Source organism: Trichechus manatus, unplaced genomic scaffold (assembly GCF_000243295.1).
Source record: "Trichechus manatus latirostris isolate Lorelei unplaced genomic scaffold, TriManLat1.0 scaffold00037, whole genome shotgun sequence".
In the NCBI taxonomy this organism is placed as follows: Eukaryota; Metazoa; Chordata; class Mammalia; order Sirenia; family Trichechidae; genus Trichechus; species Trichechus manatus.
The window spans coordinates 16064022-16087086 of record NW_004443973.1 but is presented as its reverse complement, the minus strand read 5'-3'; the positions used below and the strand labels follow the sequence as shown (position 1 = coordinate 16087086).

The following is a 23065-nucleotide window of genomic DNA, read 5'->3' as shown; positions in this document are numbered from 1 at the left end:
AAAAAAAAGGTTGAGAAGTTAGAGGGTTGATATGTTGTGGGGTTGCTAACCAATGTTATAAAACAACATGTGTACTTCTGTTTCATGAGAAACTATCTGTTCTGTAAGCCTTCACCTGAAGTACAATAAAAAAAAAAAAATTAGAACATCTATTCAGTTAGGCAAATCCTTTTTCATTTTTCACTACCATTTAATCATTAAATATTTTCTTTCTATTTCTGCACCAGCTTATAAATAATTATATTGCCTCTATTTGGTTTTATTATGATGAAATCCACAGAAATGTTTACCTGCTGTTGGTTCAGTGACCCAACATTATCAGACAGATCAATCTCCTATTAACTCAACTTATTTGACAGTCATCCTAAATATGGGGTTGAAAAATACCAACCCAGAACAGCCTGGCTCTTTGGTTTATACTTTTCATGTAAGATTCACATTCACAGTTTAGAACTCATTACAGTCAACTGATAGAACTTTTAAAAGGAGTTCTTGGGTGGTGGGGCCATAGGGAGAGATGACCAACAAGGAGTTAAAACTTTAGAGGCACATCTCACATGGTTTACATTTGCCAGATACACTCCCCAGTTGACTTTGAATTTCTACCTTACACTTTCGTTTATTAAATAAACGATGGAAATCCCTTCCAAGATTTTCTCTTTAAATATTTTGGATTCACAGACCACATTGCAGAGGCCAAATGTAGCTGGCAGTGAGACTCTGTGCCTGACAGAAAGGTGTGGGTAAAACATATCCAACAGAAAGAGATCTCTCTGAGAACACAGGCAAACCCAGAATTCCAGCACAGGGGAAGCACTGATACATATTTATGGGCAAGTCTGGGCCATTTATTTTGTCCTTCTGTCAGGCAATTACAAACATTCATTTCAGGAGTTGCTAGCTCTGCTCATCACCTCCAACCCCCACCCCTGGAACAAAGACTGCAAACAGAAACTCTTTAAAATGCTAATACAGTCAATGTTCTAGACTGTCAGCATAATTCACTGAAAGAAGAGATAAACTAGACATAAATAATTTTAAAGTGGATGGAATGTGGTCATTTTTATCCTATTTCTTAATGAAGGCAGGTTGGGAGCTGGGAAAAATCCTGTCCATGTTTGAGCTCACTTTCCCAAAGCATTCCAAGTCCCCCACTGAGAAAAAAACACTATCTCCTTCCAACCTGCCCCTTCCCCACCCCAAATCACAATTCCATAAGCCAATGAACAAAGAGATTTTTCCAGTCTGGGTTCCTGAGCTGGTTCCCAAAAGACTTCCTAGGACAGTGAGTCCAAATAATGTTAAAGGAGACCTTCCAATAAAAAGATATCTCTAGTTGTCATTAAAAGCAAGAACAAACAACAGTTGTGTCCTGCTTGAAACAGCTCTGAAAAATGATTCTCTGTCAGTGGCCTCGGAAAAACAGAAAACAACTAGACGGAGATGAGTCTTCCTGAGAGCCCTGAAGGCCCTCCTTCATGCTCACCTGGTAGCCACAGAGCCGGGATTTCTCCAGTGTCATCTGTAGACCACCTGCATCAGAAGCACCTCGGTCACAGTGAAAAAGACCAATTCCTCAACTGCCAAACTTGCCAAATAGAATTTCTAGGGATGGAGTCTGAAGACTTGCATTTTTTTAACAACCTCCCCAGGAACGCTTCTGCACACTAAAGTTTGCAGACCATCATCAAATCCAAACTATTTTTGAGGATTTCCTAAAGTTTTGACTCAGTAAATTAAAACACCAAGTCCCTATTTACTCACAGGTGTCAATAATCTTTGAAATCCCTGGGTGCTGCAAATGGTTGACGCACTGGGCTGTTAACTGAAAGGCTGGAGGTTCAAATCTACCTAGCAGCATCTTGGAAGAAAGGCATGGTGATCCACTTCCGGAAAATCAGCCGCTGAAAACCCTTTAGAACACAGTCCTACTCTGATACACATGGTGTCGCCATGATTTGGAATTGACTCAACAGTAAATGGTTTGTGTTTTTTTTTTTTTTTTTTTTTTGGACTGATGATCATTAGTACAGACACAGTCCTGTTCACCATACAACCTTAAGAAGTATTCTGTCACCATTTTATGCCGAGAAAACTGAGGCCAGAGGTCACATTTTTCCATAAGTGGCAGAGTACAGATCTGTATCCAGGTGTATCTGACGTGAAAATATTTTCCTTCCATGTGACTCTGTAAAAAAAAGCAAATGAAGTGACTGCCTCTTGGTTTCCTACTAGTCATTTACAGATGATTGGTCATGATGACCCCCTCCCCAGTTACACCCCAAAGATAACCACTGACATCATACGCCGCAGTGACCAAAGTGCTAGAATTCTATACCCAGCCTGGGTTACCACAACTTAAAAGATACAATAAGTGAAACACTTGGAAATACCTTGAGAGATTTAATTTAAAATAATAATAAAAAGAGCAATGGAGCTATAAAGCAATAAATAAGAACAGTTAACTGAGATTGGGTTGGTAGAGTAGGATCTAGGAAAGGCCAGAGTATGCAGAAGATAGTGAGCATACATTCTCATCCCTACTTCTGTGCAACTCCTGAAGCACAAGGGACTTAGGTTAGACGTGCAAATGAACTTTCTGATAGTGAACACTGTAATACGAGCTTGGGGGTTAAACAATGCCATTGATGGAAAGATTTACAAAAGAGGACCTCTATATCTACAGCAGTGTCTTAGTTTCTTAGAGCTGCTGTAACAGAAATACCACAAGTGCATAGCTTTAACAAACAGAAATTTATTTTCTCACAGTTTAGGAGGTTAGAAGTCCGAATTCAGGGCACCCACTCTAGGGGAAAGCTTTCCCTCTCTGCTCTGGGGGAAGGTCGTTGCCTCCTTTCAGCTTCTGTTCGTTTCCCTGGCGATCTTCATGTGGCATGCCATCTATCTTCCCCCACCTCTGCTTGCTTCTCTGTGTTTAATCTGCTCTTTTTATATCTCAAAGGTGATTAGCTTAAAACATACCCTACACTGATAGCTCATTAACATAACAAAGAAAAGTCCTATTCACAAATGGGATTACATCCCCAGGTATAAACCAAACCAAACCAAATCCAACCCATTGCTGCCTAGTCGATTCCAACTCATAGTGACCCTATAGGACAGAGCAGAACTGCCTCATAGGCTTTCCAAGGAGCAGCTGGTGGATTCAAGCTGCCAACCTTTTGGTTAGCAGGCAAACGCTTAACCACTGTGCCACCAGGGCCCCCATCCACAGGTATAAGGGTTTAGGATTTACAACACATATTTTAGAGGGACACAATTCAACCCATAACAGGCAGGGTTTCTCAATCTCAGCAATATTGACATTTGTTGTGGGGCGGGGGGGGCTGTCATTGCAGGAGACTTAGCAGCATCCTCAGCCTCTATCCGCTACCTGCCAGAAGCATCCCACCCCCACCCCTAGTTGTCACAATCAAAAATATCTCCAGATATTACCAAATATCCCTGGAGGGGACGAGGTGGTGGCAAATCGCCCTCTGTTGAGCATCACTGCTCTAGAGGGGGTTCTGCCTGAAAGGGAAGAGAAAGGGGGCAGGTGGGGGAGAAACCAGATATCCTTTCAAAGTTCCAAGGTCCTGGCTAGCCCAGCCATTGAGCACTGAAACTGCCTGAAGGAAAAAACCATGAACAGGGATAATCCAGAAACTGGATGATCTGCCTGAGATGGCCAAGAATCTACTGCCCTCAAGAAAAGAACAGAAAGGAAAAGATGGAGGCGAAAGATGGGAAAAGGAATCACTTTGCCTTATGGGACCCAGTTATGTAAAGTTGGGGCTCCACACACCTCAGTCCCTAGGAAGGTGTCTTGCCCGAGGCCGAGTTTATGAGACAGAATATGTCAGAGCCGTCACCGATGCCAGAGTTGAGGCTTCTAATCATTTTAAACGGTGCTGACGTGACACTGAGATTGAACACCCTGGAATGCGAAACATGGGAAACACAGAGCCTACTCTATCTCAAGGGCCCTGATCCACTTAAAAACACAATAAAAGATTGTAAGGTTTGAAGAACGGATGTGTGCTCTTGCAATGCTTGTGAAATGTATCACGTGCCTACAGAGTAGAACAACTACAGGGATTCTAGGGGGCTTAACAGGGACAGTTTACTTGTCATCCAGCATTGATTAAGTGCCCAAGTACACAAGGTGCTATGCTGGGAATTGTATACAAAGCAGTTACCCCACCTGGCCTTGACCCCTTGGGACATACAGCTTAAGACAACTTTAAAAGCAGGTATCTGCCACACGGGGTCCCTATAAGTCAGAATCAACTAGATAGCACCCAACAACAAGAACGTTGGGGTGTTACAAGCTATAAGTATTTTCTATGCCCACCAACATTGTCTCACACTGCCACCACTGCCACCAAAACCACCATGCTGAAACAAAGGAAAGAAAATGTCAATTCAACAGGAAGACCAGGTAAACGGGCAGGAATATAGCCCCATCAGCTACAACAGTAAAGTTCAACAAGCAGAGCAAAAGTCTCTCAATCCTCTGCCCAGGGAAGGTAAACGCCCAAGAAAGCCACCTGCGTCCACACGGCTGCTCTGATTCGATGCCCCCCACGTACAGGCCAGCGGAAACCACTCTGAAGTGCTTTTCCTAGCAACAAGTCAATCCACACTATTTATCAAGCATCGATGCTCTACTGGTGTTAAGAACTACAAGGGGAAAAGAAGTATTAGCCCCTTTAAACATTTTCCTCTTCCTCCATCCTAAAGTGGAAGTTCAGAAGCCTTGGGGGCACAGTGGTTAAGAGCTACTGCTGCTAACCAAAAGGTCGGCAGTTTGAATCCACCAGGCGCTCCTTGGAAATTCTATGGGGCAGTTCTACTCTGTCCTATAGGGTCGCTGTGAGTTGGAATGGACTTGATGGCAACGGGTTGGGTTGGGTTGGGTTGGGTTTAGAGTGGGAGTTAGGCCTAAGAGCAGGTGACTAAGAGAGAGATATTCCTGGTCCTTTTATTTGCCACCCAGATGTTAAAAATGCATATAATTAACTCTGATCCAAGGCAAAATTTAAATTGGTGGAAGTCCAATACCCAGTAAGATTCCAGCAAGTTCCCCTCTTCCCCCACCACCATGATTCTCTGAAAGTTCCCTGGGCTTTCCTTCTGTGCACTCAGAGAATACAAATTCCTTTGGATATTGGTGTAAACCTAAGGCAATTATGTAGGTAAGCCAGCTTGGTTAAAAGTAACGAACTGCACTGATGTCTGAAATTTACTTTGAAATGTAAGGGAGAAAAACAAGATGGACTGATGGATGGCTAGAGGGAGTAGATAAGAAACTTTTATTTTCTTCTTTGTTCCTATGTTTTCCAGTTTTTCTTCAACGACCATGTTTTGCTTTTGCAATTAAAAAAATTCACTTTAAAATACTAAATTAAAATAAATACAGTTCCACAACCAAATCTAAATTACTATCTAGAATTATATGAACTATATGGGTTCAGCTTCCTTAGTGGTAGATTTTTGAAAAAGCAAGTCAGTAAAAGAAAATCCTATAAGCTCTAGGTCACCCACTAACATCATCTCTTGGCAATTAAGGCACAAAAAACAAGTAAATGTGTTTTAGCAGTCAGTTCTTTTAAGTATATTTTCAAATCAAAGTCCCCAGTTCCTAAGTTCCACCAGACCCGTAACAGCATCTGGTTTACCCCAAAGGCCTAGCACACTTGCCTCCTTTGGCCTCCAGAAAGACCCACAGCCAGTGTGTCTATGTCTGTTTGTCCAGTGTGTACAGTATAATATCTACTTTCTTTCTCAAAAACAAATACACCTGGTGATTCAAGTGTTGCAGCAGAAACGAGCAGATCCAGGCTCTTGATTTCCTGGTGACTCTGAGCAAATCACACGACACCCTAACTGCAAAACAGGAGTACAGCTCTAAGAACACTGTCTCTCTATATTCTTTAACTTTTGTAGCGTTACAGATCTATGAGACAGACATCCAACATTTCACTCACTTCTGAAAATAATGGGATGAAAAACAAGAGCTAATCAAGGAAATCTTTGAGGATCCAGTGTTCAAGATGGTGATTAACTCAGGGCAGGTAAAGGGACTAGTAAGAGCCCACACACATCTGCAAGCTTCTATTGATGTCCTGGGAACAGAGGGAGGAAGGCCAAAGATGCCCTTTCAAAGAAAAGGAAACTAACTCGATTAACACAAACAGGGTCCACCATACCTGTTGCCACTGAGTCCGACTCACAGCGACCCTATAGGTCAGAGCAGAACTGGCCCGTAGGGTTTTCAAGGAGTGGCTGGTAGATTTGAACTGCCAACCTTTTGGTTAGCAGCCAAGCTCTTAACCACTGAGCCACCAAGGCTCCAAATAAAAAAACCCAGCATAGCCCCAGGTAAACCATTTACTTTATGTGACTCAGACTTTAGGTGAGATTCGTTTAATACCCTTCTTTTGGTTTACCAGGCATCACTTTCCATATACAGAAACAGTTTAAATGTTGCAACCAGGTAGGTACTGAGCTATATAAATGACCAAGGTTGCATTAAGTTTCCCTCCATGTTTCCATGAACTGCTAGCTTATGGTAATGATTATCTTTTAGACCGTTTGCATTTTTGTTATTTAATTTTCTGTTTTTTTGTTATCACATTAAAGTTTCAATTACATAGAGAATTACTTATTTACTCTACCTAGAGAAGTAAATGTATAACATTTCAAGGGTGTATTTACAACTTACGAGAATTCACCCTACTGGGGGGGCTATTTTATAAATATGTTAGCACCCACTCCCTTTACAGGTAATTTTGACTCTATTCAACCTTTCCATAAGGCTGGATTGTACCATACAATAAAGGCAGTGCAAAAGATACAGCAATGAGGGATTTTAATTCTCAGTATACAAGTATACATATACAAAAAAAATATGAAATGTCAGAGGAGATCTAAAGGGCTTTGGAAGCTCAGTTGAGTAAATCATATCTACTGCTTGGCAAATTAATGAAGAAAGTTGCTATGAAAGAAGCATGACTTGAGATCTGCCTTGAAATATGAGAAATGACAATAACACTAATCATAGCTAACTTTCATTAAACAATTAAAATGTACCCAGTACTGTGTTTGGTGCTTTTACATACATTACTATACTTAATACTAAGAATCTAATGACCCAACTATTTAGCTCCATGTTACAGATAAGGAAACTGAGGCTTGGAGAGTGATTCGCCCAATGTCAATCAACTGGTCACAGAATGAGATCCAAATAAGGGTCTGTCTGCTCCCAAAGTCCATGCCCTTAACAAACAGAGATGAAGGAAAGAGTAAAGAGCAAGTGTTGCTAGAAGAAGGAATAGGGTAAAAAGAAAAGACCAGAGGGGGAGAACAGCAAAAACCCACAGAAACTGGCTCAACCTCTGATCCACTAGGTCCCTTCTCTGTGGATGTTCTGGGCTTAGTAGCACCCATGAGTACAGCCATATATTCCAATGTCAAGGTCAAGTAATAAATACTTTTGGGGAAAAAGATAACAGAAGGTCAGTGTCCTCGTAAATGTTTAATGTGCGAAAGAGTAAATAAGAGGAAAAAAGTTTGAGAAAAAAAAATTAGCCTTTTTATCAGGTCACCACCTAAGCTCTAGCCAATACAACCTACTATCATTAAGGATATGCTAACCAACAAGATCAAATCACCCTAAAATGATCAATCAGTCAAGGGCAAGCACACTTTCGGAGGCAGACAATGTCAATAAAGCACACAAATCAACAAGACCATTAGAACTCTCATGGCTTTTCTGACAGCAGCTATAGCTACCATCATATTTTTTTGAGGCCAGCATACTGCCTGGAAGGAGCCCTAGTGGTTCAGTGGTTAAAGCACTCTGGTGCTAACTGAAAGGTTGGCGGTTCAAACCCACCACCTGCTCCACGGGAGAAAGATGTGTCAGTCTGCTTCCATAAATATTTTTAGCCTTGCAAACCCTATGGGCAGCTCTACTCCATCCTATAGGGTTGCTATGGGTCAGAACTGACTGGATGGCAACAGGTTTGGTTTTACTCTGCCTGGGTTGTGAAGAAACTACAGGCAGAGACACCATCATGGAAAACTGAACCCTCTTTAAGTGTACGCTTTTCCTTATGAATTCACTCCACCATTTCCTTTTCTCTAAATGACTTCTCTCAAATCTTCATCTCTACTTCCAATCTCTTCTCTGAGCTCTCGATCCTAATTTAGAGACATGCTGTAGACACTGTTGGGGCTTACCAATATCTCCTTTCTGATCACGAAAACACTGCATGCACTCAGCTGCTAACTGAAAAGTTGGAGGTTCAAGTCCACTAGAGGCACCCTGGAAGAAAGCCCTGGTGATCTATCTCTGAAAAATCAGCCACTGAAAACCCTATGAAGCACACTTCTACTCTGACACACATGGGGGTGCGATGAGTCAGATTCGACTGCTGACAACTGGTAAACCTTGCAAAAGACAGTATCATGTGACTAATACTGGCCAATGAAATGCAAGCAATGATGACTGACTCTTCATTGTTGAGGCAGGGAAAAGCCTCTGCCCAGCACTCCTCCCGGACTCCACCTCCTACAGCTATTACATGACAGAGCCACAAGATTACAGCTGCCTGGATAACTGAGTTGCTGCAGGAAGGACAGCTGGCCTGGAGCATCACTCGGACCCACAGAGGACTTTGAGAGCAAGAATACACTTTTGTTGTGGTAAGCTCCTGCGATTTCGGGGCTGTTGGTCACCACACCATAGCCCAACTTAGCCAGACCAGTAGACACAACAGTGGACATCCCAAAGATATTGCAAATAAAGCATGACTAAAATCAAAGTTTTCATCCTTTTCCACCCAAACCCAGAGAAGTCTACCTACTTTCTATTTTGTTTAACCTCCAGAATCTAAGGTCTGCCTCTCTCCTTTGCATTCCCAGGTCTATATGGTATATGGGGGAAACGTACAGAAATAGTTTGACATATTTTTGTTAATAGTGATTAAAGTCTTAAGCAGCAGTCAAATGAATTTTAAGAAGAAACCACCGGAAAAATACATAGTTTGGAAAAAGAAAATAAGGTTCAATCCTGGAGATGAATGTCTACTTAGATATATAACATTTAAATCTTTCTCTTACTGTAAGGAACAAACGTGACTAGAAAAATCTCAATCCCCACCCTTGCTGTAAGGGCATGCCAACTCTGAAAACAGCAGAGCAGATAAAATAGGCATATAAATGAGCTTACCTTTCTTTAAGGGTCATATCCTCACTACTCACGACCTGCTGGAAACTGATACTCTTCACAAATATCACCCATAGTTTTAAACACTAGAAGTCTTAACCCACAGAATTGCAATACAAATACGAAAAGTTCACCTCACTGCTTTTTACCACCCTTCTTTTCACTGCTTTTTACCACCCCTTCTTGAGAGGGGCCCACGCATCTTGGCTAAAATAATAGCTATGAAAGAAAATACGTGTTGTGGTTTCATAAAAATTTCTAGCTCAGAGATGTTGCAAATTTTATTACCAGTTCCTGGATCATATAAGCTACAGCGAGACATCAAGGTACACACTCCCATTTGTTTATCTACTAGTTAAGCAAACTGTCGTATTTTGAATAATGGATCAAAAACCTGCACCTCGAAAAATCTTTACCTCCTTTTCATCTTCTGTGGGAATGGCAGAGAAGGTTTCCTTTTTTACATGAAAAGACAATCCACACAGAATGATATACAATTTAATTATCACACTTGTCATCCTCTGAAATAAGGCTAAAATGTGTTCATCAAAGTAAAACTTGTGAACGGTAAGGGTCATGGTTGAACAATATAATGAACATAATATCAATGAACTGTACATGTGAAGATTGTTGAAATGTCAAATATTTTGTTATATATACATTTACCACTATTTTTTAAAAGTTTCAGTTGTGAGCAGGCATTATATACTTAGAAAAAAAAGGGAGTGTAATTAACTAGTCCATTTTCTCTATGGTATCTTACTCACATTGAACAAACAGAAGTTTCCTCTCAAAAACCTTGGAACTTCAATATTCTAGGACAAAAAATTATCGAGTAGCTGTAAATCTGGACAATAAAAATGTTTTCACTTAGATTTACCCAAAAGGTAAAATGAAACTGTTCTCTCTCCCACCCCACCTATTTCTTCCCAACAATGTTACTAAATATAGCAGGACTGCTCAACTTCCCTACTTGACACAAGTAAATACTGCAATGTGAATGTGAGTGACTACCCTTCATTTAAGTCATGTGAGTCAAGAGAAAGTGGCAGTGTTTATTGGTGAGCACACATCCATCAGAGACTTAGCACACTTGTGCACCAGTTTGTAGGGTTCATTTCTGTTCCTAGAGTTTATACAGAGTTCATCGACCCTGGGAACAATGTGTAATCCACAGGGTCTGCCTTCTCAACTACTCTTTATGTGCTTTAACCTCTATATCAGTGAGCTTTCAGTAATATTTGGTGGTAAGAATTATTCCTGTCTTAAAGATGTGACTTCATATCATTATCTGCCTTACAATTTATTTTTAAATTTTACTCAGTTCAATTTTACATAGAAGCAGCAAACATACTTCATAAAGCATCATTCAATATCCTGTCTTTTGTCTCCGTGCAGCTCATCAGAGGAAACCTGTATCAGTCACTGTGCAAGAGTGGAAAATCACCTGTCAGTATAGCCATGTACAAACACTTCCTCTTTCTACACAAGTGCATTCACATAAATATTCCTATTGCTGCTTCTGAAAGTAAAAGTCAGATGCTAACACTCACTGGTTCTTGTATAAATCAAGTTGTGCACCATAATCCGGGGGTGGGGGAAGGTAATGGGACCGGAGATGGGAAAGGTCTTTGTAAATTAACTGCCCCCCTCCATCCCGGTTACTGAAAAAGTGACTTGTCAGTTGTTCTTCATTTGGGCTCCACAGAAAGGTTGAGGCATCTCAGTGTAAGTTAATATCCAAGAGGGACCTGAATGGCACCTTTAAAAAGTATCTCTTCAGTCATCCAGAACCTTATTTTTTCTCACTTTAAAAGAGGTGAAAAGGAGCTTGAGTCATGACTTGAAAATCACATACCTTCAGCTTGTAGAAGCAGCTTGTAAGGCAAAGATTATCTTAATACCTGGTGCTCAGTAAACAGACCAAGCTAATACATTCATTCAGATAAGTGTTTGCATAAGCAAGTTACTGAAACTTTGTGTTCCTGAGAATGTTTCCTCCTCGCCTCACCTTGAGGAAAACAGTACCTATTTCCTCCCCAACCTTAATGTTCCAGTCATTACATAAGCCCTCTAGAAAGAAGTCTTCTGCTCTGGCCCACCTCTCTAAGCACCACCTCTCCACATCAAACTTGGCCAAGTCTCCTAACCATGAACCCTTGGGCAAATCACTTCACCTTTCTGCACCATCTGAGAGGTGAGAGACCTGGATTAAAAGGCTAAGGAGGGCTTCCTGGTATTACTTGAATACTGTTCATAGCGTGCCTCAAAACAAAAAGCACCAAGCTGCAAAAGAACTCGTTTGCTTGTGCCATAACTAACTTAAGCCATGCATTCTCAATTTCAAATCTGTTCATAGCATAAAATACAAACTTTAGGTAAAGATCATGTTGCTAGACCTTTTTTTTAAAAAAAAAAAAACACATTAAAATGGCAAGTTACATATGAAGGCATTCTCCTTGTAACATATCAAATCATGACTTACGATGCTCAAGTACTGTCACCTCCCTCCTGGTCCCCTTGTAGATGGTCCAGTGTTGCTGAATTGGTGTATATCCTTCTGAGCCTTTTTCTATGCATTTGTGCACATAACATTTTAAACCACAAAAAACATACAGCAAAGATGTGTAGGCTCCAGCACAGCCATTCTGGAGAAGAATCTGCCAATACTTAATCAAATTAAGTACACATATGTCCAATGACCTATGTATCCTGTTCCTGGATATATATCTTAGCAACTCCTCCCTCGGGTCTATTGCGGGTCATGTACAAGGACGTTCCCTGAAGGGCCATATGTGGGGACGTGAAGTTGGAAGAGTGGATAAGGAAGCTGTGATGGGAACAAATAACGAAATACAGCAAGGTGGATAAATGGATTAATCAAAAGAACATGCTGATTTAAACAAAAAAGTGACACACAGTAAGAGCATTATGCCAATTATGTTAATTTAAAAATATACATGAATTCCCTCATCTGCTATATTAGCCACACACACCTCAAATGATTCCTATAAAATTAAATGAATTCAGATGCATAAAAGACTTCTAATATTCCCTACCACATTTTAAGCACTTACTCAATATTCACTATTAATTAGATGAAAAAATGAAGATGGTCATGGTATATTATAAACTATTAAAAAAAAAAATTTCATTTACAGTATCATCCTTTCTCCTAAAAGGTTTTGTTTCTCTATTTAAAAAAGTAAAAAAGAGACTGAAAGACTATGTTAAAAAATGTTTACAGTGGTTACCACTGAGGGGAATTACATGTGTTTTAGTTTATTCTCTTTGCCCAGCCCTACTTCTAAAATAAATATATATTATTTTAGAATTTTCTTTTGTCCTTAACGTTCCTTTCAATATGATTCATGGTGGCAAAAAATATACACATATGTATGTATGTGTACACACACACACACACACATCCTAAAAATCCATCAATGGGGAAATAGTTCAATTACGGTACATACAAATAGCAGAGTTTTCTATAGCCACTTTTTGTCAGTATGTTATCAACTCTCTTCTTCATTCTTGCCTTTTGCTGTTTTTACCTACTGATAAATTATATATGTATATATATAAATTTTATATTTATATATGTCTGTGTATATACATACACACACACACACATATATATTCATGCTAGTGTATATCACCCTATATCATTCTGCTTACAGCTCTAGGAATAGACCATTATCCACACCTTTTCAACTTGCTTGAACTTCACCACACATATGCCAATTAATGAAAGTTTTCATCAAATATGGAATATAATGGAGCGCTGGTGGCGTACTGGTTAAGAGCCTGGCTGCTAACAAAAAGGTCAGCAGTTCGAAGCCACCAGCCGCTCCTTGGAAACCCTATGGGGCAGTTCTACTCTGTCCTATAGGGTCGCTATGAGTCAGAATGGACTCGACGGCAACAGGTTTGGTTTTGGTTTTGTTTTGTTTTTTGGTAGACCAAAACAAAATCTTAATCTCAAAGTTTAATTTTTAGAGCTATTTTTGGTGCATCCTTCATAGCCAACCCTCCAAACCATTATTGCCATTACTAAACAGTCAAAAGCGTGCAATGACCCCCCCACTTCCACACCCTCCAAAGTGAAGTCAATTTAACTTACATACTTTATATATATATAAAAGCTGGATAGGAGTTGCTTCCTTGCTCCAAAATAGCCCTTCTCTAACCCCCGTGACCACCTGGCCAGGCTATCTGGTTTGAAGTTTAAAAGCCTGGAATTAGTTCAGAGGGTACATATAGTGTCAGTAACAAGCCCATGAAGTTCATCCTGGAGTTTCTGGCTCCTTCAGCTACCATTCTAAAAATCCTAATTTTTCTAGATTCATGTTTCAAACCGTAAACACCAACATGTCACCTGCTCAAATACAGTGTACATAACAGAGTTCTCTGGGTGTTTGTTTTTATCAAAATAAACTAAAAGGCTGCCCCTTTTTGGTAATTAGTCACACATGTCAGTTGCCTCGAGGTGACACAGGAGAGAGGCAAACTTGACATTTGTGAAGAAACAGCAGCTGGAAAGAATCATACAAGGGAAGAAAACAGGGAAAAATTCCCTTCTGGGCTAAGGAAAGACTGACATTTTAGAAATCTAAAATAAGCCTTTTATTAGAGATGGGGCAAAGGTCACCATGGTGGTACTAGGGTACAGGACAGAGCCACCTCTCAAACGCATGGCCCCGTGCTCTCAGAGGACTGGCCAGAGGAAGGTCTGTTCAAGTGTCAAGGGCAATTCTGGCATCTCTGAGGACAAGGCAGTTATGCAATTATTTTTTGCATAGCATCTCTCCCACAGGGCATTCCAATAAGCTTTACAAAGGGAGTCATTCATAGACTTGATAAAAGCAAAGTAAGGAGAAACTCTGTAACATCCAGGACGGGCAGGAAATAAACAGTTCAGATATGGAGAGAGCTCCCAGTTGGCTTTCCTCCTAGGCTTTCATCCCCCCACCCAATACACAGGGCAGAGGTAGAAAAGGGCAGAGAGACCAAAGAGAGATGGAAGGGGAAGGGTGAATACAGTCAAATGCTAACAGAGGAAAGGCTGACTGTCTCCCAGAGAAGGAACATCCTCGCTCTCGGCAAATAGTAAAATGATCTTCTGTTGACTGATTTAGGGTTGGTTTGGGTTTTTGTTTTCTTTTTTTGAGGCCAGCTATTTATTCTATTTGTTAAATAATAAACACAAGTCTCCAAATATTTTCCTAATTTATAACTTACCAACCTAATTTATTTTGACAAACAGAAGTGTGTCTACATACTGAAGGCAAAAGTTGTGTTTGGCTGTTTAAAGATCTCCTTGGGATTCCTGTGAGAAATTCCTGGGTCTATGCAGTCCAAGAGAAGGGCCAAAATGTCTTTTCTCAGTGAGGTGAGTCATCTAACGAAGTGGCAAATCGCCATTCTTAGCCTGAGCAAACCTTACAGAAATAGGAGTCTTCAGGCAGAAAAGCATTGTTGCAAGCCACCTTTAAAAGAAGACATTGTGTGTGTGCTTTCAACCTTCTAAAGGCAAGGCTAATTCCACCACCACCTCTTATCCAGGGATGATCTCATGAGCAGGAGAGGACTCTGATCTCCCCAGGAGGTCTCAGTCCTGGCTTTGCTCACCAGCTCTGTGACTACCTGAGAGGCCCAGTCCTTCAAAGTATGGGATGGCGGGGCGGAAAGGGAGCTTAGACAATCTCCTGGGGATGAAGCTTTTTGAAAAAGTCAGCCTAGGTGCCCAGAGCACTGGTTGAAGTAAAGGTCAGCTCCAGCCCTGAGTTCTTAGGAGCAGCAGGTGTGCTGTGTCAGGGAAAGGCCTGTTAGAGCGGATTTCCACAATCCATTACTTTATTAATCTGAATAAACTCACAAAACCAAGATAGACGATTATGCGATTCAGTGCAGCTTACCAATATCTTTACAGCAGTCCCGCTCTTCTAAGTTATCTAAGACCATTCCACAAAGGGAGCCTACAATTAGTTTGAATTCCTTAAGTCCCACAGGGAATATGTTACATTATACACCTACCTTATTCAATTCCCTATTGACCTTCTTTATAGGGGAAGGAGATCCAGCACGAGTTAGAAACCCCCCAAAACGAGAAAGGACAAGCTCTGTATGCAGGAAGGGAACTAACTAACTGCTCCATCTTTGTATTTACAGTACCTCCAGCACCCTCCTATACAGCAGAAATACAGATCTGAGAAAATGAAAGAATCACATAAGCTCACATTTCCAAAACATTTTATTATGTGATGAGCACAGAATATCCTATACCCTCTCCCACACCCTACAAAAGAAATACATGTGTGCGTGGGCGTGTGTGTGCGCACGTGTACGTGTGTGTGTTGTGTGTGTGAGTGTATTTAATAATCAAGAGTCAGCCCTGGAAATGCAAGTGTTCTACCAAAAAAACAACCAAACAAAAAAAAAAAAAGCATACACACACACACAAAATGAATAACTACCGATTTCAAGATCATATCCGGGTTATTAGCAACACGATTTTGATAAAGTAGCTTACAAGTCATCAATTACTTAAAGTCACTGTAATTGGAAAATACTAGGACATATACAAATCATCAAGAAGGCAATAAATTGAAATTACTGGTATGACTTTAGCTGATGGGAATCCTGATGGAGAAGGGATGTAAACACAGCACACCAGATCACATCAACTGAAGGAGGTGCCACTGACTAGCCCTGTGCTCGGCCCAACAAAGCCTCTCTCTTCTGAGTCATCATCACTGTCGTCATTCACTGAAGGCCTATGGGGACAGCAAAGGTTTTTGTTTTATTTTTACACAGGGACCAGCAGCTTGCCCTGGATGTCCAAAGAAGACAAGTAACTTGTACAGCAAATTTCAAAAAAAAGTCTTGGGGAAGTTCAACTTCACAGTATCTACATGTGTTATCTTTTCCAGGAAGCTGCCTGGACAGAGTCCTACCATCAAAGATAGTGCCCATGGGTAAAAAAGCACCACATGCACCAGAGTAAGGACACAGGTACTCGTGTCCTGGACTCCCCAAGCTCTCCATGGCAAATGCACAGCCAAGGTGGGTTGACTACAGCAAGGGCCAAGTCCCCTAAAGAACATGACTGTCCTGAGAGAAACTCCTGCCTGTTAGAGCAGAAAGGCTTAGAGACAAAAGTCAAAAAGGTGTCACATTTCTCCAAAGGTAACTTCAGGCACAGAAAGCAAATGCAAGAGCAGAGAATAGACTTCTCCAAGAAAAAGACAAAAATATGCAAGGAAAAAAAGTGAAGCCCTCAAACAGCAGACTAGGAGGCTAAAAGTAAGACTGCAAAAATATGTGGAGCAACAAACTGAATCACCTCTACTATCATCCTATCTTTGAAATGAAATCAAATACAGCAGCAGGAAATTTGGGATGATTAGTACTCTTCTCTGTTCCTTTCCCGTCTATGACTATTTGTTTAGAGGGAAGAGGTATCTGATCAGTCTAACAGATGAGAAATCATCTCAGGTACCCAGACAAGCAACACCAATCCTTATGAGATACTTGGTCAGGCCGTGAGTGGAAAAATGCCCAAGCAAAATCTCAAATTCCCTCACCAGCCCTATGCGGTACCTAAAGCGCCACAGTGGCTCAAACAGGCTTTTTTTATGGGAAACCAAACCAAACCCAGTGCCGTCAAGTCAATTCCGATTCATAGCAACCCTATACGACAGAGAACTGCCCCATAGGGTTTCCAAGGCTGTAATCTTTATGTAAGCACATTGTCACATCCTTCTTCCGAGGAACAGCTAGGGGGATCAAACTGACGTCCTTTAGGTTAGCAGCCAAACACTTTAACCACTGAGCCACTGGGGCTCCCTTTCTGTATGGTCAGTAAGTGAAAAATGAAATATATCAGGTATTTTAGGTACGTTCAGACATTTTCCAAATATACTTAACTCTCAATGTACTGGAAACAGCCTTGCAGAGTGTAGTTATGTCGTGTACCATGGGAACTTCCATCCATCCCATCCTGAGATCTCACAGCCCTATTTCCTTCCTTAGTTCTCGGGTAGGGGAAGGCTTTACCTGGGGTTTCCTTTACTTCCCTCCTACTAAATCCCAGAATGTTGTGCGTAGATTTCCTCTGTGCTCTACTATCCAACCCAATGCCTTCACACAGGTGCCATTAGGTGAAGGAGGAGAAAACTTACCTCCAATCCATCCTAACCTTCTCCCCAGGAGGCCTGGAGCAAGCTAGCACTCCTCTCTAAACGCAAAAACCTCTGTCCCTCAACTGCCCTCCCAGCAATCTCAGTGTTGCTAACAGTCCCAGCTTGGGAATTCAGAAGCCATTTATTATAAACAACATTTAAAAAGATGAGAATGAAAAACAGCTGCACTCACACCTTCAGAGACACCTTCCAGGCCCTCACTTTACCTTGCTGTTAGCATGGAGAGCCAGTCTTGGTTTTCTTGCTTTCATCTAGATTTTTTTTTTTTTAATGTTGCTCACTTTGATTTGTAATTTTATTTTATATTTTATCATTTAAGTATTATTTATTTATCTTCCTCCAATACATAATGGCACACTACGGGTCATTCACACAGAAAAGAGCCTTAGTTTATGACGTGTCTTTGAACAATGATAACAATCAATGCTGTTCTTTGTTAATAAAATTCAATATGAGAAAAAGTAATGAAATGAAACTAAACTGCTCAGTTAGCAAGTGCAATAAATGCCAAAGGATATCTGCTAAGAAGTGACACTGATACTGTAAATATACTGTTATTTTACCTTGTTAGAGTTCTCTTGGGACAAAGAGAAAACTACTCTAAGCTGTAGAGCAATAATGGTTAAGAGTGTGGACTTTGGGGAGAGAGAAACTAAATCTAACTCTCGAAATTTTTTTTAATCTTCAAGTTTCAGTTTCCTCACTGGCTTGGAAGGAGTATTAAATGAGATAATGTGTGTAAAATATTTGTCATAGTTACTAATACAGCACTGATGAAGTGCAAGTAATGACTAACAACATCGATACAGCACTTTTCTCTTAGGGAGCTGACACACATTAAGAAATGTTAAAGCCAAAGGCAATTCATTTCTAGGGAATCAAGAAAAATATTCGTAAAGTTTCACTATTTAAGGGAAAGCTCCCCAGAGTTCAAAAAGGTTCTCCATTAAATGTTTACTTAGTTTCTTCTAGATGAAAAAACTTTTATTTAAATTGTCAAAGGTAATATAATTGTACATGTGTCTAATTGAGGAGATTGATATTATACTTCCTGCCTCACTGCCTATCAAATACTGCCTCCAACCAAAACTTAGGCTGCAATCAAAACTACAATGAGATACCATCTCACCCCGATGTTACTGGCACTAATCAAAAAAACAGAAAATAATAAACGTTGGAGAGGTTGTGGGTAGAATGGAACTCTGATACACTGCTGGTGGGAATGTAAAATGGTACAAACACTGTGGAAAACAGTATGGTGCGTCCTTAAAAAGCGAGATATAGAAATACCATATGACCCAGCAATCCCACTTCTAAATATATACCCTAAAGAAATAAGAGCCTTGACACAAATAGACATATGCACATCCATGTTCATTGCAGCATTATTCACAATAGCAAAAAGATGGAAACAACCTAACTGTCCATCAACAGCTGAACGGATTTACAAACTATGGTACATACACACAATGGAATACTACATAATGATAAAGAATAATGACGAATCCATGAAACCTCTCACAACAAGGATAAACTTGAAGGGCATTATGCTGAGGGAAATAAGTCAATCGCAAAAGGACAAGTATTATATGCGACCACTATTAAAAGGAAACAAAATGAGACTGCATTGCAGGAGTCATATTTTAACGTGGGCCACTTTACACAGAATAGTATTTTTCCAGTGAAAGGTGCTGATCTAGAGGACATAGTCAGAAATACTGACAGTTCCTTTTGCTTCCTGGGTCCATTTTATTATTATTATTAGAATTATTTGTTTACTTGGCTAAATCATAATGAACTGCTGTTAAATTTCAGCACAGGAGGCAAGTGAACACGTGAGCAGGATGACGAGGGAAAAAAAAAATTCCACTGCAACCAGGATACCTTTGTTCAAAGGCATAACTTGATTAAATTCACATCCGTGGTCATTTGTTGAGTTCTCAGAACAATAGTAAATTTAGTTACTGGGAGCAACAAAAAGCCATTGTTTCTTTTCATTATTTCTCTTCCTTGTTGGAAGTTTATACATCAATTATCTCAGAGTCCACATACAGGATAAAAGTATAATGTTAATACATGCACATCAAAAACAAAAATACATATACATCCAATTAGTGTTAACATTTAACCCATGTATACGCAGCTTTAAACTTCAGAAATTGTGTTTATGAACAGAAATGCAAAGCTTGATGAAAACATGTAGCCTGTCTGTCTCTGACTACAGTTCTCTCTTGGAACAAACTGCAATACAGAGTGGGTTACCCAAAAAAAAAAAAAAAAAAAAAAAAAAACCAAACTCACTGCCATCAAGTCGATTCAAACTCACAGCAACCCTACAGGACAGACTAGAACTGCCCCCCATAGGGTTTCCAGCACTGTAAATCTTTACCGAAGCAGACAGCCACATCTTTCTCCCGCGAAGTGGCTGGTGGGTTAGAACCACCGACCTTTCAGTTAGCAGCCAAAAGCTTTAACCACAGAGCCACCAGGGCTCCTAGTGGATTGTCAGTGGCTGGAATTTCACAAACTGGATTTGAAATCCCTTCCTTTTAGGATTCTGACAGTTACCACATGACTTGCTGTTGACAAAAGACAGAAGGACTTTGGAGATGGGGTAATCAGCTCTAAATGTGACCCATCTCCACTAGAGAACTCCTTCACTGGAGCGTGATCGTTCCCCTATTCTCCCCTGCACACTTTCTAAGTTCCTCAAGGTTAGACTTAAAGGGAGCTTCCTCTTTATTTTACCAAGATGAGCAGTGCCTGGTACACACTGGAGCTCAACAAAGACTAAATGAATACATGGAGGATAATCAATCTCCCTAGCCTCTGACAAAGTAAAAACAAAAACCAGTTGCTGTCGAGTCAACTGCAACTCCTGGCAACCCATGTGGGTGTGTCAGAACAGAACCGTACTCCATAGAGTTTCCAATGGCTGATTTTTTGGGAAGTATGTTGCCAGGCCTTTCTTCCAAGGTGCCTCTGGATAGACTTGAACCTCCAACCTCTTGGTTATCAGCCTAGCATGTTAACCATTTGCACCATCCAGGGATGTAAATTCTAATCTTCAGCCATCTCATGGTTGTCTAAAGAACAGCCTCACCCCTCTCTACGCACTTGCTCACAGTTCCACATTTCCTCATCCCCAACACACAATCAAGTTTTACTTTTACAAGAGCCATACCACTACTTTTTCGTTTGTTGAGCAACATGGATTCACCTTCCCTAACATGCAGGGAAGAACGTACCTAACGCACACAGGGCCTCGCACTACCTGCCAGGATGTTACAGGTGTATAAAGAGTGCAGCACGTTTGCATCTTTTTTTTTTTTTTTTCTTTAAGGTTTAGCAGTCTGCTGTTTTGGCTGAATGTTTTTAGTCTGGTTTCAGTGTTTTGACGTGCATGAGCAAAACCCTAAGATTTTCTCACTTGGTGTGGGAATCTCTCTCTTCTATGATGAAATGTGTCTGAGTGCACTGCCGGAATTCTTCTGTGTTCTTTACAGTTGTCAACACGTTAGCATCAATGTTAATAACTTGATTAAAAAAACTCCCAATGTCCCCATCATTGATTTAGTTAGATGGCAGGGCCATGAAGACTGCTGCTTTATGCAACGTATTGATCAAGTACATTTTTGGGAACTTTGTATGACAGGAGAAAGGATGAGAAGAGGGATCGCTGAGGGCAATTTTTTTTCTCATTCTCTCATGTAACCTCCAGAGGCCTTTCTACCAATGTAGTAGCACTAATTATTTTGAAGGAACATAAAAACTGGTTTGGGATATAGGCACTTCAGTCCATGGTGTTCCTATTAGTGAAATATCTAAATAAGTGCCTGAATTATCATGAAAAAGAATCCTTTTTTTAACAACAAAAGAAACCTGTTAAAATATCAGATATATACGAAAAAGTTATCACAAGAATATAAGGTTTGGAGGGAGGAACCTTATCAATTTTAATTACCACATACAGATGTTTAATTAACCTTTATTAAATGATAAGTGAATTCTCAATTACCTGTAACAATGGTACGTAGGCTGGTGTGGAAATATAATAACAACAGCTTGCACAAACTGAGGACCTCCTATGTAAAATGAAGATAACAGTGCCTGCCTCATTGGGTGGTTGTATGAAATAAATGGGCTAACCACGAAAAGCTTTTAGCCCAGGGGCTGATACATAATAACTCCTCAGTGCTAACTGCTGTTGTTATGAGCATCAACATCATTATTATTTAGTATTCATTATACATTTATGATCTTTAATCCTTAAAACACCCCTCCAAGGCTGATATGATGGTCCTGATTTTGATGATGAAACTATGAAGGATAAGGAGGCCAAGGAACTGGCTCACAGTTGTAAAGCTGTAAATAAATAATGAGAATGGGACCCAACTACCAAGGGATGCTGATTAAAAGTAGAGACCTTTTTTCTAGAAATTAACTCCTGTCCTGATGGACTGGGTACCCTAAGGGCAGATCAGACAGCAAAAGCAAAGAAGCATCCTAAAAAGGGCAAGGGCTTTGCAACCAGACTTGACTGGCTTCAGATCCAGCTGTGTGACCTTCAACAGATCATGTGATTGTCCCAAGACTCAGTTTCCTAATTTGTCAAACTGGGATAATCATGCCAACCTTGCAGGAATAGCAGTAAGCATTAGACATAAAATACATACTTGGTCGGTCCTTGGCACACACTGGGTGCTCCATAGGTGTTTGTAGCAGCATCATCTTGTCACCCTGAATCACTTTTACAAACCCTGGTAATAGAGAGAAATAACCCTTCCCAGAATTTTAATTCTGAACATTTTGTCAAAGATTACTACATCTCAAAAGATAAAATTTTCCCCCAAGAGTCAAAAATCTTCCATTACACAGAATTATTCTTTTATCTTGTATAATTTTATACATATACATCTAAATATATCTTCTGCCTCTACACATATAAAGAAAAAAGATGATGCATGCTCATATTCTCTATATAGTCATATTCACACGCATTTTGGCACTTCCGAGGGGGAGGGGAAGAAGGAAAGAGTGTAATGACAATTAAACCAAAATACAAATGAATAGGAAATTCTCAAAGAACAAAAAATATTCACTTCCCTAGAGCAATGTCAAGGAGCCCTGGTGGCAGAGCAGTTTAGCACTCAGCTGCTAACCCAAAGGTTAGAGGTTCTAATCCATCAGCCATTCTGCAGGAGAAAGATGTGGTAGTCTGCTTCCATAAAGATAAAAAACCCATTGCCTTTGAGTCAATTCTGACTCATAGCGACCCTACAGCTTAGGAAACCCTATGGGGCAGTTCTACTCTGTCCTATAGGGTTGCTATGAGTCACAGTCAACTCAGCAGACACAACAACAGAGCAATGTCATGCTGCAAAGTAAATGATGAAGGGTCTCTACCTATAAACCATGTGTTGGTGTGACCCATCCACACAAGAAAAAAGGATTAAAAAGGAACATATACCCAAAAGGGGCCACGGTTAAGCTTTTTCTTTAAATCTAATAATCAGATAAAGAGTCAAATCTATAAAACAACATGTGGGAAAATTCACTCTATTATTTCACAAAAAGAACCTACCCCACCTCAAAAAGGCGCATTTACAAACACACTCTAAACCAG

At 40.3% G+C, this 23065-nt stretch overlaps 1 protein-coding gene across 1 annotated transcript in view; it reads right to left on the bottom strand.

Moving 5' to 3' along the window:
• Positions 1 to 22170, bottom strand: part of STK39 (serine/threonine kinase 39) — a 304453-nt gene extending 282283 nt beyond the window's left edge. Inside the window, exon 1 of the mRNA XM_023730495.1 lies at positions 22116 to 22170. Within this exon, the coding sequence (XP_023586263.1) occupies positions 22116 to 22170 (55 nt within the window). The remainder of the gene's footprint in view (positions 1 to 22115) is intronic.
• Between the last annotated feature and the right edge of the window lie 895 nt (positions 22171 to 23065).